The sequence below is a fragment of the Primulina huaijiensis genome, unplaced genomic scaffold, assembly GCF_012295235.1.
Source record: "Primulina huaijiensis isolate GDHJ02 unplaced genomic scaffold, ASM1229523v2 scaffold42557, whole genome shotgun sequence".
NCBI lineage: Eukaryota > Viridiplantae > Streptophyta > Magnoliopsida > Lamiales > Gesneriaceae > Primulina > Primulina huaijiensis.
The window spans coordinates 46,514-61,320 of record NW_027360222.1 but is presented as its reverse complement, the minus strand read 5'-3'; the positions used below and the strand labels follow the sequence as shown (position 1 = coordinate 61,320).

Below are 14,807 nucleotides of genomic sequence, written 5' to 3'. Positions count from 1 at the left end.
TAGTTAGCCAAGAACGTCTTGTTAAATTGTTAAGATGTTTAACGTGGTCACTAGTCAAATTACTAAAATACACACAACAATTTAAGACGTGGAGCTATAGGCATCAATACTAGCATCACAATATAATACAATATATTAATATTATGTATTGTTTGAATTATGAATAATATTTTTATTTTTAAATAATTGATTTATTCGTTATTTTTTATATATAAAATAAAGATTTTCTCCAATATTTTATTTAAGATTAAAATGATAGATAAACAAGTTGAATTATTTATCCTATCTACATGAGTTAGTTAATAAAAATTGGTAAGATATGCGGAAATTACTAATAAATGCATTGAAAGGAATTTTATTTTATTTTTAAAAGGGCACATGGAATGTTGGGGCAATCGAGGAAAACAATTCTGGTATACAGACTTAAATATTACAATATAGTCTAAATTTAGGATAGATGCAGCTTCTGTACTTGACAAGCAACATGTCGTTTTCAATAAAGGACTCGAATTGTCAATTTTTTGTGTAAGAAAAATGTTACATATATATACGTGAGATTTATATTTTAAAATTATAAATTTACTTTAAATATATTTTTAAAAAAGTTTTTTCAATTAAAATATGTTTCAGATAATTTTTTAAAATCAAAAGTTAACTCTTCCTTTACCTTGCCAACAAAAATGTCATTTTCTATAAGATCTTATATGTTGTTTTATTTATTTCTTCATTAGTGTAATAATGCATTTTTTATATTTGGTTATCTAAATTCATTATTCACAATTCAAAAAAAAAAAAAAAAGTTGATGTTCCTATTCTTAAAAGCCAGCAATGTCTAAATTTCCAACAAATCCTTAAATTGTCGAATATTCAATTCAACCCATCAAATTTACAATTACGTCTGAAAAGAAAAATTCAAGAGTGATAAGAGCATTAGAACGCCAAATTTAGAAAAGATAAAACAACATTGATCTTAATCTTGAGAGATTAATCTCGGAGAAAATATTCAGAAACCAAATAGTTCATGCATATTCTTGATGAATTATCAATATAATTATCGTAAAATCCAGGTTTTGATAAAGTTTCCTTCCATCGAAGATGATTTTGCTTGATCGTCTTCCCCATTTCGCTGTCTTCGTCTATCAAAGATTTAATGGCCTTACACAAATCCTCCTTAGAAAACCATGCATTCTCACCCCTTTCCACCTCCACAGCCACTTTCATCTCATCCGCCAGCAGCCGCGCGTTCAGGATTTGATCTCCCAGCCATGGAACCAGCACGATCTGACAGTCACTCAACAGAGATTCCCACATAGATCCGATTCCGCAGTGACTGACGAAGCACCCGACGGAAGGGTGGTTCAGAATCTGAGTTTGCTGAACCCACCCATTTAAACCACGCCCATGTCCCCACCCCTTTCCAAGAATCCTTCCGGTAACGCTTCTTCCATGGAGTTTACGCCGTGGGGTTTCGACAGGGCGAGGAAGAAAGGCAGCCTCGTCATCTCGAAACCTAGTACCAGCTCCTGAAACTGATTCTTTTTCATGATGTTTTGGCTTCCAAACGCACAATAGAGGACGGATTTCGGCTTGAATTTTCTAAGCCATGTATCCCACTTCTCTTCCAAAACAGTTTTCTGAGCCTGTGGAAGAACAGGCCCAGATAAAAAAACAGATTTATTGTACTGGCTGGCCAGGTAATCACACATCGGGCCTTCTAACTCACGAACAGTTCGCGTACCAATCGCATCGCACTCTTGCAACGCGGAGGTGATGCGAACGTCGAAAGTAATGTCTCCGTAAGTGGAACAGATAAAAGACAGAGCCCGTGCCTCGTGACGACGGCGGCGGATGACGACTGTTTCAGAAGGATACCCTTTAGGAGGCTCCGCCAGTTCATCATCCGTCGTCGGCCGATCTTTTGGGAAGTGCCTTGCGGGAACCACCCCGATAGCCATGGACGAGGCAGAAACGATATTATAGCAAACAGTTTTGAACCCGATTTTGGCAGCAAGCTTTGTCATCCAGTGGGCAAAATCGAAAAGCACAATATCAGGTTTTAGAACCGAAATAAGCTCCTCCACTTCATCGGACATGGCGTCAAAGGCTATGGCAAGCGGGTCCTTCCCGCTGTAGTCGATGTCACCTGTCGTCTCCGCGCCGAGGGGCAGGCCTTCGACATGAGGCACTGCAACAGTGTAGAATTTGATCAACTCTGAGTGAATATTTTGGTTTTGGAGTTTAAGCAAGCCTTTTTTGGGCAGCAGAAAGGAGATTCGGTGGCCTCTGTTAGCGAGATCGTTGGATAGAGTGGAGTAGGGGATTATGTGCCCCATACCTATCCATGGAAACATGGCTAGGTGCAGCTTTGGTTTCCCTGAATTATTTATTCTTGCAGGGATGGATTCAGTATGTTCAGTTTCTATGCAACTATATAATGGTCATCAAGTTGGTTGATGTATTTGTCTGGTTAATTAAAAAAAATGGTGGGTGTAGGCGAGTTCGTAACCTACTCGATGGAAGGTGTATATTATTTTTTGTATGGGCACGTCCATCCGACTACCTGTGCACCATCATTTAACACAGGTGTGTTGTTTGTGGGGTTCAAATTTGAGAGAAAAACAAGAAGAAAACAAAGAAAATGGTTTTGTAGAGACAAGTGTTGAACACTTGCTCCTTAAGAAGAATTTGCCCTCACAATGTGATAGAGTTTGTGGCGATCTTCTCCCAAGATACAACTACAACACTTGAATAATGAGCCCTCAAATATTCAAGTTCTATCATAAGGAAATGAAAGAACTCTCTCTTGTTGAAGAAGGAAGAAGAAGATATGCAAATGATGTATATGTGTGTTTGATTTTTAATAATCAAACATTTAATATTTTTCAAGTGAAAAGACATGAGCTTTCATTTAATGTTTTTCAATAATATTTAATAATAGTTTTGTCTTTCTAGATAATGTGATAATTAATGTGCTAATTATGTTAAGATATGTGTGATATGACATCTTTGTTTAAAAAGAGTTTGTGTATAATAAAACTCATATTTTTCATATTGTGTAGGTTTCTTTGTTGATAAACCATAAGGCTATAAATAATAGGATTCATCTCATGCAAAGTGTGGAGATTCACGCAGAAGCACATAGATACTCTTGCACATTTGCCCGCCATAAACTTTAGAGAAAACAATCTGCAAGGTTGCTGCTGATCGAAGAGTGTCGAATCCACGTGTTGTCGTGATTGTTGGAGATATCTGCAGATAACAATTGTGAAGGATTGTTGAAGGAGTTTGGCAAGCAATACACCATGGATAGGCCAAGTGGATTGTTGAATCGGACGTAATCACTGCCTTTCATTCCATTCGAACACTTTCTCTCTTCTCCATGGATGATCCAATTGATGATTATATCCCTCGTCTCTGCTCAAGTGCATATGAAGCTACTTTAAAGCATTGTCGAAGATCCGCAAACTAAGTGGCTAATGAATTGTCTACTCGAAGTTTGCATGCCAAAAAAAGAAAACTTGGTGTTTTTGAATGTGGTCCCTAGACTCATATGTAGCGTTCTGACAAATGATTTGGTGAATTACATTGTTTCATGCTGAAAAAATTCAATCGATGATATCCAAAACTACTCGTGCTTCTCTTTATATATGTATATATATAAGATCGAAGATGTTTAAATTCGGGTCGAAATGGATAGAATATATATAATGAAACACGATCCAATAACTGTCCATTTTGACCCGAATTTAAACATCTTCGATCTTTAATCAAATATAATCATACATTATAATCTATTCCGAACCTTTTGCGCATTTAAACCTTTGTACACTAATATAATTACTCCATTCTTATGTTAAAGCGTATGCATTTACATCCTTGAAGTTCCATTCCACGTATGTTTCCGCAAGTCTTATCAAAATTTGCGAAAACCAATGTGTACTGAAGCCATAGGCGACATGACATGAATCAAAAGGCTTCTTGCTTGCTCGTTACCAACCACTCTATCAGGAAACAAAGACATAATTTCTCAAATTTACAATGATATGAAGCATCTATACCTTCATCTAAACTAACCAGCACGCCGTCCCTAAACATGAAGCTAAAATTTAGCCCAGATGAAATCCGAGAATGATCTGTTCTAGCTACTTTCTCAGTCTTTGCATGACAACCGCAGTTCATCATCAATTTTCGTTCCAACCTTTTACATTCAGGAAGAAGTGTTTCCCTGCATTTGTTACACTGGAGTTGTTTCTCATGCTTGGTGTCTGGTGTTCTACCAGCACACGATAATTCACCCTTAGATAGCTTGCTCAGTGTTAAGTGCAGATTAGCAGATAACGAGGAAAGAAAATCATGAACATCCTCCAAAGCCGTACCACTTCCTTTGTGTTGCCATTCGATGTTTATTTTTTTCAGCAGTAGATTCTGGAGGTTGACAATGCAGTCAGGACAACATTGGTAAAAGCACGTGACAGAACCATTGGTGAAATAGGTATGCTTCAAAGACGTATCTTTGTACAAGATATGAACTTTAGTCAATGACAGATCACTAGCCAGGTTAGTGGCATTTGCAGAAGAAAACTCAAAACCATGCTCTTCACCGGATTCACATTGACCATCTACAAGGATATGACAGCGATTCTCTGCAAAACCATTGGAAAGTTCGAAAGATTCAGCAGTCCCTCCAAATTCTGTCTCATCTCTGGCAATTTCAGCCTCTGGACACTCTAAATTAGTATCATTTGGTGGCAAACTGTTTTCATAATGGGCAGGATGATCCAGGACAACTTGCTGGGGAGGAACTTTTCTGAAATCCTCCACTCCATCACCAGCATTTAACAGATCATCATTAACTGTAGCTGTATCAGCAGGTCCACCCTCTGTAGCAGTAACGTCCTGCAGACTTTCTTCAAGTAGTTCTGGTCCATGCATGATTTTGTCACAAACTTCTAGACCAAAGCCATCACCTTGAGAAGTACCATGCTTGCAGACATCATCACTATCCAAGGATCCCACACAAACTTTGGTGGTTGCCGCTGAAACACAAGGATCCACTTCCAAACTGGAAATAAGATCATTTCTTAGAAGATGAGGACTGAAATAATCACAGCAAACAGAGAAATATTGAAGCATTACCTGTGTATGGCATATGCCCAACTGAAAATCATGTCTTCGAGATAAGCAACTTGTGATAGGAGACGAATAAACTGGGTTCTGTCTTTTCCAGCTTTAACTTTATCATCAATTCTTTCAACAAGAATTTCTAGAACTTTCCGAACACCATAGCAGACTTCCCTGAGAGAGGTGTATTCACCTCTATATGCTGATAAACCAATAGCAACAAGTCCTCTAATTAAACCAGATTCTTTACTTCTGATATTGCTGGAACCAGAGGCAGCCACTGCCTTCTCTGTCGAATTGATTGGACGAAGAATGCAAGAATTGAAGGGCCAGTTTTTCCATGGTCCATTCATGTTGGCATGAGGACCTTCTTTCAGCTTGGATGTGACCCAACAAAGTTCAGCAAAATGAGGATAGCATAAAATCTGATAGCCTACAATTGAGATTGCGAACAGCAAGCTTGATTTTCCTTTAATACTTTTATTTGTAAATGGAACTGGACTGAGGGACCGGACCGGACCGGATTTACTAGCACAAGCTTTATCCACAACACTGTCAACCATATCATAAGTTTTCTCATCCAATGAGTTCCTACGAGAGTGATATCTACCGTAAATTGAGACAAGGAAGTGCTGCACCATATCCTTTGACAATCTGGCAACAAATGTATTAATCGCCTTATCATGATCAAACATCCCGTCAAGCTGCACAGAGAAATGCGGCACCTTATGGTCCAGAGGACCCAAGATACTACTTGCAACATCACTCATAAAAAACAGCCTAACTCTAGGAGGCAATAATGATAGTGGCAATTCCGACGTGGCCTGTCAAATGAAAAATGTGCGATAAGAATTCTTAATGCATAATTGACAATGCAGAGACAAGCAAAAAGAACATACCAGAATTATCAAGGATGTATTTACACACACAGATTCCACCTGCTTGATGAATAAGGTCCAAAGATATGAGACTTTAACAGGACACACGTCACGTTCCATGTCAATTTCACTCTTCCCCTCCGAAGATAAATTTTCAAGGGATTGAGGTTCCATTGAAGATAAATCATAGTTGCCTTCTCTGGCTTCATTACACATATCGATAGCCCACAAATCAATTCTTGGCATATATATCATACACATATTTGTACCTGAGCATCTCACTGACATGATAAACAATGAAAGTGATCATATTCTTCGACTAAAATTTTTAAAAAAGAAAAATCATAACAATCATATATCACTATCAACTATTTCAAGTAGCACTTCCTCCTAAAACTGTTGCAAACACTGTTATGATATATATAAAATAATGATTGCTTCCTCAAGATGAAAATGGGAAACCAGAGTTAAACTTTTCATATAAATATTTTAAAATCAAAAGCTGGTGCTATGAACTAGATTCTGGTTACCATGTCTTGTATCAGCACTTGGGTAAATGAATGGATAGGGTAATGAGAAGCAAAAAAAGAACAAGAAAGGACAAATGCAATTCACTATACACAGAGTTGTATAGAGAAAAGAGGAGGCGATGCAAATAATATCTATGGAAAAGAAAAAAAAACTCAAATTTGAACCCAACAAGTTCCTGCTTCTGAAAAATTGTACCCCAACACCAAAAATAATAGGGGAACTGTTACGGGTTTGGGTTGAGGGGTAGAGGGCTGGGTCCAAATAGGGTAGTTAAAGAAATAGCATATAAAAAAGAGGGGGATTAGTTATTTTGGGGGAGGGTAGTTTTTGTTCGGAAATAACGTCGCTGGCAGTTGCTAGGGAGAGGGAAGATCATTCTGTGATGCATATTTTCTGCTCCATACTCTTTGTGAGGATTGGTCATTATCTTTATATAATTTTTCTAGTTTAGTTAATTAAATTACATTCTTTTATAATTGGTGTTTTGAGTTTGTATCAGGAAGCTACTCAGTGGAGTAGAGATATGCCACATATGTACTTAAATTTCACACAAACAAAGCCAGATTCATAGATTACATTAGCCATTAAGCAAACAAAATATCATCTCAATGCATTGTCACAGTATTCTTTTTCCATGCCTGCGGTCAAAGATATTTTTTCCCAAAAAAATGAGAACACAATCTACAAGGCAAAAATGGAGACACGCAAACCATGCATAACACCTGATATAACCTAACACCACAAATCTGAATAAGGGAGAGATTACTAAAGGTACAAGCAAGAGAACCAAGGCATTAACAAAACCATATACCAGCTACAGTTCCTGATACGATTGAGCCACAGCGAAATGAGGAAAATACTAAATAAAAAATAAAAAGATGATATCCGACGAGGAAAAACAGGACCTTAGAAAAGTAAATATCAACAGTCCAAATATAAAAACATGAAGGGGCCTTGACTATTTTAATTCCCACACTAAAAAATACTAATTATTAAAATATAAAATGTCATGAGCATGGCAAATGCATTTTTATATGTGCATAAATTCATTGGCAATGACTGCATATAAAATATCAAGAAACGAAAAGAATTACAATGATGAAATCCAATAAACACTCAAATCTTTGCAGATTCAAGATACTTGAATATTTTACCAAATCCTCATACTTCTACATGCAACTGGGTATAAATAATAAAAACTTTAAAATAGACCAACTAAAGCAACTTTGTTTATTCAAAGCAGGTTCTGGATACCTAGCACAACCAGTTGCAGTCCATGCTATTACTAACTGAGGAACGACTCATTCTAAGCTTGCAAAAACCTCACATGATATGCATCCTGAAATTAATTTATAAACTGCAATTTCAGAAGCATATATTGTGCTGTATAGAAGACAAAACAGAGGTCTCAGAAAGATAGCTTGCAGGACATAAATGCCAGCATGGTTGATAAAACTTTAGCAGCTTTCCTGCTATGATGCAAATAATTGAATTTTAGTGGCAGGAATGGAAAATCAGACATACTCAGTATTCGTGTCAACCCATGAACCATGTCTCCATGACCTTCTTGAGAGATACTAGGCAAGTCCACTTTCCAAATATCAACATTGCCAACAAAACAGTGAAGGAGACAAGATGCAAGATGCCTCTGGCCAGATCTCGGATTTCCAGAAATCAGCATGTGAAATCCTGATTTATTGTATGTTGTGTAAGACATATTTCTTCGAAGCACAGTGTGAGAACCAATGTTCTGAAGGTCGGGAGGGTAAAATGCACTATAAGTTTCATTACTGTCGTCCTCTGTCACATCAGAACTGTAAATCGTATTTTCTCCGACCAGAACATTTGCAAGGGATAGATTTTTCATAATCTCATCTATTACATCCACTTCTTGAAGCAAATCATCGACATGTGACCACCAATTATCGCCCTGCACTCTCCGCCTGTCCAAAGCAGAAACAATCACATTTTTAACCAATGTAGAAGCCTTGCTGAGAGGCAGCGGCAACCAGATGTGTTCATCTAGATTCAGGAGAACTAGCAATCTCGTCAGTGGTTGCAGAAGACAAGGAGCTAGATGGGTGTCCAGGGGTGAAGAAACCACATCGTTTACAACAGTTCCACCTTCTCTGTGAGAACATGGAGGTGGTGCGCATGAGAAAGCTTGCAACCAATCTCTCTCCTCGACCAAAATGGAAGGAATGGGAGGAAACTGACCCTGAGATGCACTAGTTTCAGCAGCTGAGAGAACCTCTTGCAAGGGGAAGCTCCTCTTTAAAGCAACTATAGCTGCTTGTGTACAAAGAGCCTGCAGATCAGCACCAGCAAATCCCACAGTTTGCTTTGCTACCCACTTCAGCAATGATCCGCCAATTGGCTTCGGCCAATTCCGAGTGTGCAAAGACAGAATAGCTTCTCTGTCCTTCATCAAAGGCAGTGGGAAATAAATCTCTCTGTCAAATCTTCCAGGCCTCCTTAAGGCAGGATCAACTGCTTCGGGACGATTAGTAGCTCCAATTACAATAACTGAACCTCGGGACATTAAGCCATCCATCAAGGCCAACAGAGTGGATACAACTGAACTATGTGTTTGATCTTGCCGCTTAGAGCGGCAAGGGGCTAAACCATCTATCTCGTCGAAAAAAATTATAGAAGGTTGAGATTTCTCAGCTACTTGAAACAAAAGTCTTAGCTGACGCTCAGCATCACCAACATATTTTCCAAGACAGTCTGCACCTTTGCGTGCAAAATACGCAATCCTTTTGTCCCCTTGAGCACAGGAACCAACCAGTGCACGCACAACTAATGTCTTACCTGTTCCAGGATATCCATGCAACAGAACTCCCCTTGGAGGAGTAAGACCTAGATTTTTAAAATACTCTGGGTATAACAGTGGTAAAATGACAACCTCTTTCATGCACTGGACGACATGCTGCAGCCCAGCAACAGATTCCCAGCCCTGAAATTGGGTCTCTCTTTTTTCAGAGTTGTTACCTCCAATGTAAACAGGTGCCATTCTCCGTAAATCTCGATGAAGCCTCTTGCTTTCTCGTTTCAGAAACTCTTCATCCTCCCCACAGTTCTCTAACCACTTTTCTTCCACTTCAATATCCTTTCGATGTGCATCATTTGACATTTTTCGCACTTCCAACCTCATTTTTTTCGCCTTCATTTTGTTCAACCTACGTTCATTCTGTATTCCATGAGGTTGAAAGAGATGCCGATGATCAGTGCAGGCTATAAGAAACTTGCGATGGTCAAAGATGCAACCTTTGGCTCGTGCACATGGCTAAAAAAATTAAGCAATCAACCATATTATAAATTAGAGCAAATCATTAAAGAAACAATAAAGCATCCAACATAAAATAGGGAAAAAATTAAATGAGCAAAGTATACTAGATATGAGACACTCACAAGGTGGTAGGTTTTAGGACATCGATCAACACGACACCCTATTGTAGCTCCAGGTCTCTTACAGCGATTGCATTTCAGCATCCTTCCCCGGTAAAGGGCAGCCCTAACATTTTTCAGGCAGCCTAAACCAGCAAAATAAACCTGAAAACAATAGTCAAGAGTAGCTGCACTAAATTAAGTCTCGGCATGAAGAAACAAAATCTAGCACTTTAACAAAAGAAATCAAAAGCCAAATATGTTCAGTGTTCATCTTCTAAAACATAAAAAAATCAGAGACCCAAAATTGTAGGTAGTTAGCACAAAAACCATCATTAAGCAACACTTGAGACGATTTAATGCAAAGTCCCAATAAATTTGGATAGATTCACACCGAGTACTAAAGCAAAGAGTGAGATGGTTTAAATCAGTGCATGCTCATATTATGGACAATAGACATAAATGCAAAGTTTGCAACAAAGCAGTACATAAACAGTTATTCATAGGCAGTGATGGCTATTTGCAAAGCTTTTCACTTCTTTCAAACTTCACGTCGCTTCACAAGGAAAATCACAGAGTTCAAAAATTATGCAACCACTCTTTTCTCTCCCCACTATTTTTTAGCGATCAGAACAAAATGCTGCACTACATCCCTTGTTGTCTAAAACACTAGCTTTTAAACATAGTCAAATACTCTGGAAATTCCAAACATGTACCATCCAATTTTTTTCCCAAATATCATACATACAATGAAGAGAGCTCTCTCACATAAAGCAGTGTAAATCCAAAAACTAAGCTGAAAAACGATAATTTAGGAAAGAGAGAACATGAACACTAGAACAACTCTAATAAAGCAACAAAATGCAGAAAAATATTTGGTTCGGAAAAGTTATTTACTCATAATAATACTGGCAAATACTCAAGTGTGGTACAAGAATGCTAGCAAGCATGAACCCCAAGTAAAAAAATAAATTGAAAAAAAAGTAGCACGAGGGAAAAACCAAATCAACCAAAATAAACGAGGTTATGTAGTCTTCCATCTATCAAACCAACGCCAAATTTCTCGTAAAGTAACACAAAATGATACATCAAGATCTGAGAATTAAGAAACAGAGACTCTTTAACAAAGCCCAACATGCATTTCGATGGTTAAAACTTTGTAAACAAGCTAGTACTGTCCTTGACTTTTATTATCTATTTGTTTAATGACATTAATAATTATACCTATAGAAGTAAGAACTAATGTGCATCAGTAGCTTTTTATTGCAATAAATGAAATCATTAATAAATTTAAATTGTGAAATGAGGCACAAGACATCCTTCTGATCAATCTTGCAAATCTGGATGCCTAATCTCAACAAGAAAAGAAAACACAACTATTGATTAAGTTTAATAGAGATTGACACATGTACTTGAAAAATGAAAAACGTATCTTCATGGCTCACAGGAAACATATGAGAACTCCGTAACAATACAAAACCCAAGCCAGTATCAAGGCTCACATGAAACGCCAAATGCATCTTAAACAAGAGTAAAAATAAGTAGGCGCGTAAATTTTCTATTGATACCAAGAGAAAAGGTGCTAGGCAGCATAGATATTATTGAAGTCTTGAACAAAGCAACTAAAATAAAAACCATAGGAATCCAAAACAGAGAAAACTAGTCCCATTAAATTCCACAGGCATATACAAATTTATTATGAATTTCCGTTCCCTTGTGCATGGGAACCTTGTCCTCAATAAATACATCTCAAAAGATAATGGATAGGCAAAAAATCTTCACATGGTTAATTCGTTTAAAGAAAAATTGATCATGAGACATTAAATGATAATACTAACAAAATATTTATTTACAAGAATAACAAGATTATCCACATCCCTTTTGTGGTGAGAAAAATAAACCAATAACATAAAAACAGAAATATACACACAAACATAAAACCCCATCTGTTTAATACAGCACACGGCCCTTCTCGTTCCAACGTCCATCTCTGACGGAGGGAAACATTTTTTCATCATTACTAGCACGCTCGAAATTTTTTATGTTGACAGTCGGATAGGAGATGGTTACAATAAAAAATAATGTAAAACAATAGAAGGATGAAACTTTAGTTTTAAACTCTGTATCAGAAAAGGTTAACAATGAAAAGAGTGCCCTATTCAATTAAGACAAAATTTTAATTCCAAACACACCTCCGGACTCCATACAGCACATTGCTGATGAACCCAAATTCCTGCTATGCCAAAACGATTATTGATAGGACCCAAAAGCCGTCCGAGCCATCCAGATTCATCACCAAATCCATCCCATACATCATAATTGTATTCATCTGAAGCAGATGACCCGCTATATGTCTCATTGTCACTGCCCATCCCATCCAGCACAAGTAATTTTGGAGGCTTGCCATCAGTACCTCCCCCGCATAAACCACAGCGTCTCCCTAGTTTAATTCTTGGTTTTCTATCCACGTCATCTAAAGCATTGTCTTTTCTATTTAAGTTTTCATATGTCTCATCTTCTGGAGGTTTATCATGACATCCATCACCATTTGCTCGGTGACTTGCAGCTTCATCGATGTCTTGTTGTTCAGGCACAATATCACTTGCTAGGTTTTCAATCCCCATATTTTCAGCCCTGATCTCAATGTCAACATTGTTGTGACCTTCTCCCGATTCTGATTCCTTTTGAATGGCAGCCACTTCTCTCTCACTCAAATCTGAAGCCAGATTACCATTGTTTGCTCCAATGTCACTTCTGACTTGCAACTTGATTTCCAGGTGTAACCTGTCACCCTCATTCATCCCTTCAAACACCTCATCCCTATTGTATTCTATATAATCCTTTTCAACATCTGCCGAAACGATCTCCAGTTCCTCATTTGCATAAACATTGGAAGCTTTAATTCGTCCTGGCCTTTTTGACTTAACAATTGTCGATTTTTCATCTACTAATTCAACTTTCTTATCATTACATCGAATTTCCATGTCTTCTCTAAATCCATCAAATAGTTTTCTTTTACCTCTCAAAGAAGACTCCCCTCTTGAACTCCCAGAAAAACTTGTCCATTTTCCCTTGAATCTCAATCTTGACCCCCAAGCACCATTCCGTCCATCCAAATTCGGAGAACTCGAGCAAGGTGATTCATACTTCAGCCCGAATTCTCTTCTGACACTTTCAGTACTACTAGCACCACGATCATTAACCTTTTGCCTCTTTTTTGGAGGCCGAGGCGATGAATCCAGTAATACAGGAGCTCTCCTAGCTCTACTGCTCCTTCGGAGTTCCAATTCCTTCTCTACATCATTAAGCTTATTCGAATCAACATTTTGAACCCCTTGGTGACTCCTATTGTAAGTTTTTTCACAAATTGCGTCCAATCTCTTGTGCTTTTTCTTACCCTTAAACTTGTTCCTAAATTTCTTGTCCTTCCCAATAAACTGCGAAAATCGCATATCAAAGACCAACAAAAAATAAAAAATTATAATATAAACTCCAACCAATCTCCTTTTTCCCTCTCAGTCGCCTATATAATCCACACCACGCGACGAAATATACAGCTCGTACAGGTTGATTCGATATCAATTTCTCTTTGTGTTCAAAGTATCCCGGGAAACGAGCGAATAAGATATAATGAGGCAAAGAAGGACTGACCGTCCAATAAATTGATCATGCAGAGGAAAAACCCTAAAAGATTAATATTTCAACCCGAAATCTGTTCAGACCAAAAATCAGCATCGCAGATTGACACCAGATTTTCAGAGTACACAGATATTCTCAGTTTTTTCCCATTTCAATAAGATGCCAAGGGCTTTTTGGTTGGAGGAAGCTCTAACAGAAGACTTCTGGGGCGGAGCTGTATAGAGAGACCAGGGTTCCTAGTCCACAACGAAGTGTGTGTGTATATATATATATAGACACATATTTTTTGGGTCTTTTACCCACTCGGATTTTAAGCGCGTGGCTTCAAGCTCCAACATACAGGGAGATACATATTGGAACCATGAGTCCAATTTGGTCCGATGAAAGATTCCGTTAAATACATGATTGTTTTTTTTCCAAGTCTTCTGCCGGATTAAAATGGGGTCGGATTTTTATTATTTTGGATTTAATATCTCAAAAACTCCATGTTTCATCCAATAATATATATTTTTACAAAAACAAAAATTTATAATTTCTTGAAAAAATCATGATTTCAAATGTTCTAGAATTCGAGTTTTAATAAAAACAGAATAAATAATAAATAATCAACATATGAAATTATTTTATGCCCTTAATACTTTCATTTTATTGGTAATAATTGATTAATGATTTGAACTTGAGAAGAAATATGTGTTGTTGAATTAATTAATTGTCTCAAATTGTTCGAGAATTTTCATTTCTTAATTGTGAAGTAAGTTATCTTCCGGTTCCCACCAACCCGAGGGTTGGGCTTTGGGTCATACTGAGGTGGTGGACTGGTGGTTTGTGTTTGTACAGTGTGACACGCGCGGATGCTAGAAGGTGAGATTAGCTGGATGAATTTGATTTCTCAATTTTTAGTGCTATTTTCCCACCTAACGTTACCGCCAGATTGGATATTTTCATTTATTTGCCTTTTAATTATCACATCTCTTCTCTTGTGATCCTTACACACACACTGGGCGGGCTTTTTCGGGTTTCGGGTACCTGACTTTTTCGGATAGCATTTTTCATACTTGACCCGACCCGATGTTTATAGGCTACCATATTAGTCCGGTACCGTCGAATTTAATTGTTGTGTTCTTGTGTAATAGGTGTAGAATATCGTCCATGACACTTCTTAGTTGTTTCAGAGTAATCGGATGTGGCATATCGAGTATTGCTTTGATATTCGATGGGTGAACCTGTACTTCGTTCCTATGAAAATCG

General features: G+C 37.6%; 1 protein-coding gene and 1 pseudogene across 1 annotated transcript; both read right to left on the bottom strand.

Moving 5' to 3' along the window:
• Positions 1–919: 919 nt before the first annotated feature.
• Positions 920–2,571, bottom strand: LOC140969719 (anthocyanidin 3-O-glucoside 2'''-O-xylosyltransferase-like; annotated as a pseudogene).
• A 1,249-nt stretch (positions 2,572–3,820) lies between these two features.
• LOC140969721 (uncharacterized) lies at positions 3,821–13,801 on the bottom strand. Its single transcript, XM_073431156.1, has 6 exons — positions 12,113–13,801; positions 9,945–10,085; positions 8,055–9,819; positions 6,021–6,280; positions 5,137–5,945; positions 3,821–5,062 (listed from the first exon to the last, which is right to left on the bottom strand). The coding sequence occupies exons 1-6, from the start codon at positions 13,370–13,372 to the stop codon at positions 3,967–3,969; spliced, it is 5,331 nt and encodes a 1,776-aa protein (XP_073287257.1). The 5' UTR covers positions 13,373–13,801; the 3' UTR covers positions 3,821–3,966.
• Between the last annotated feature and the right edge of the window lie 1,006 nt (positions 13,802–14,807).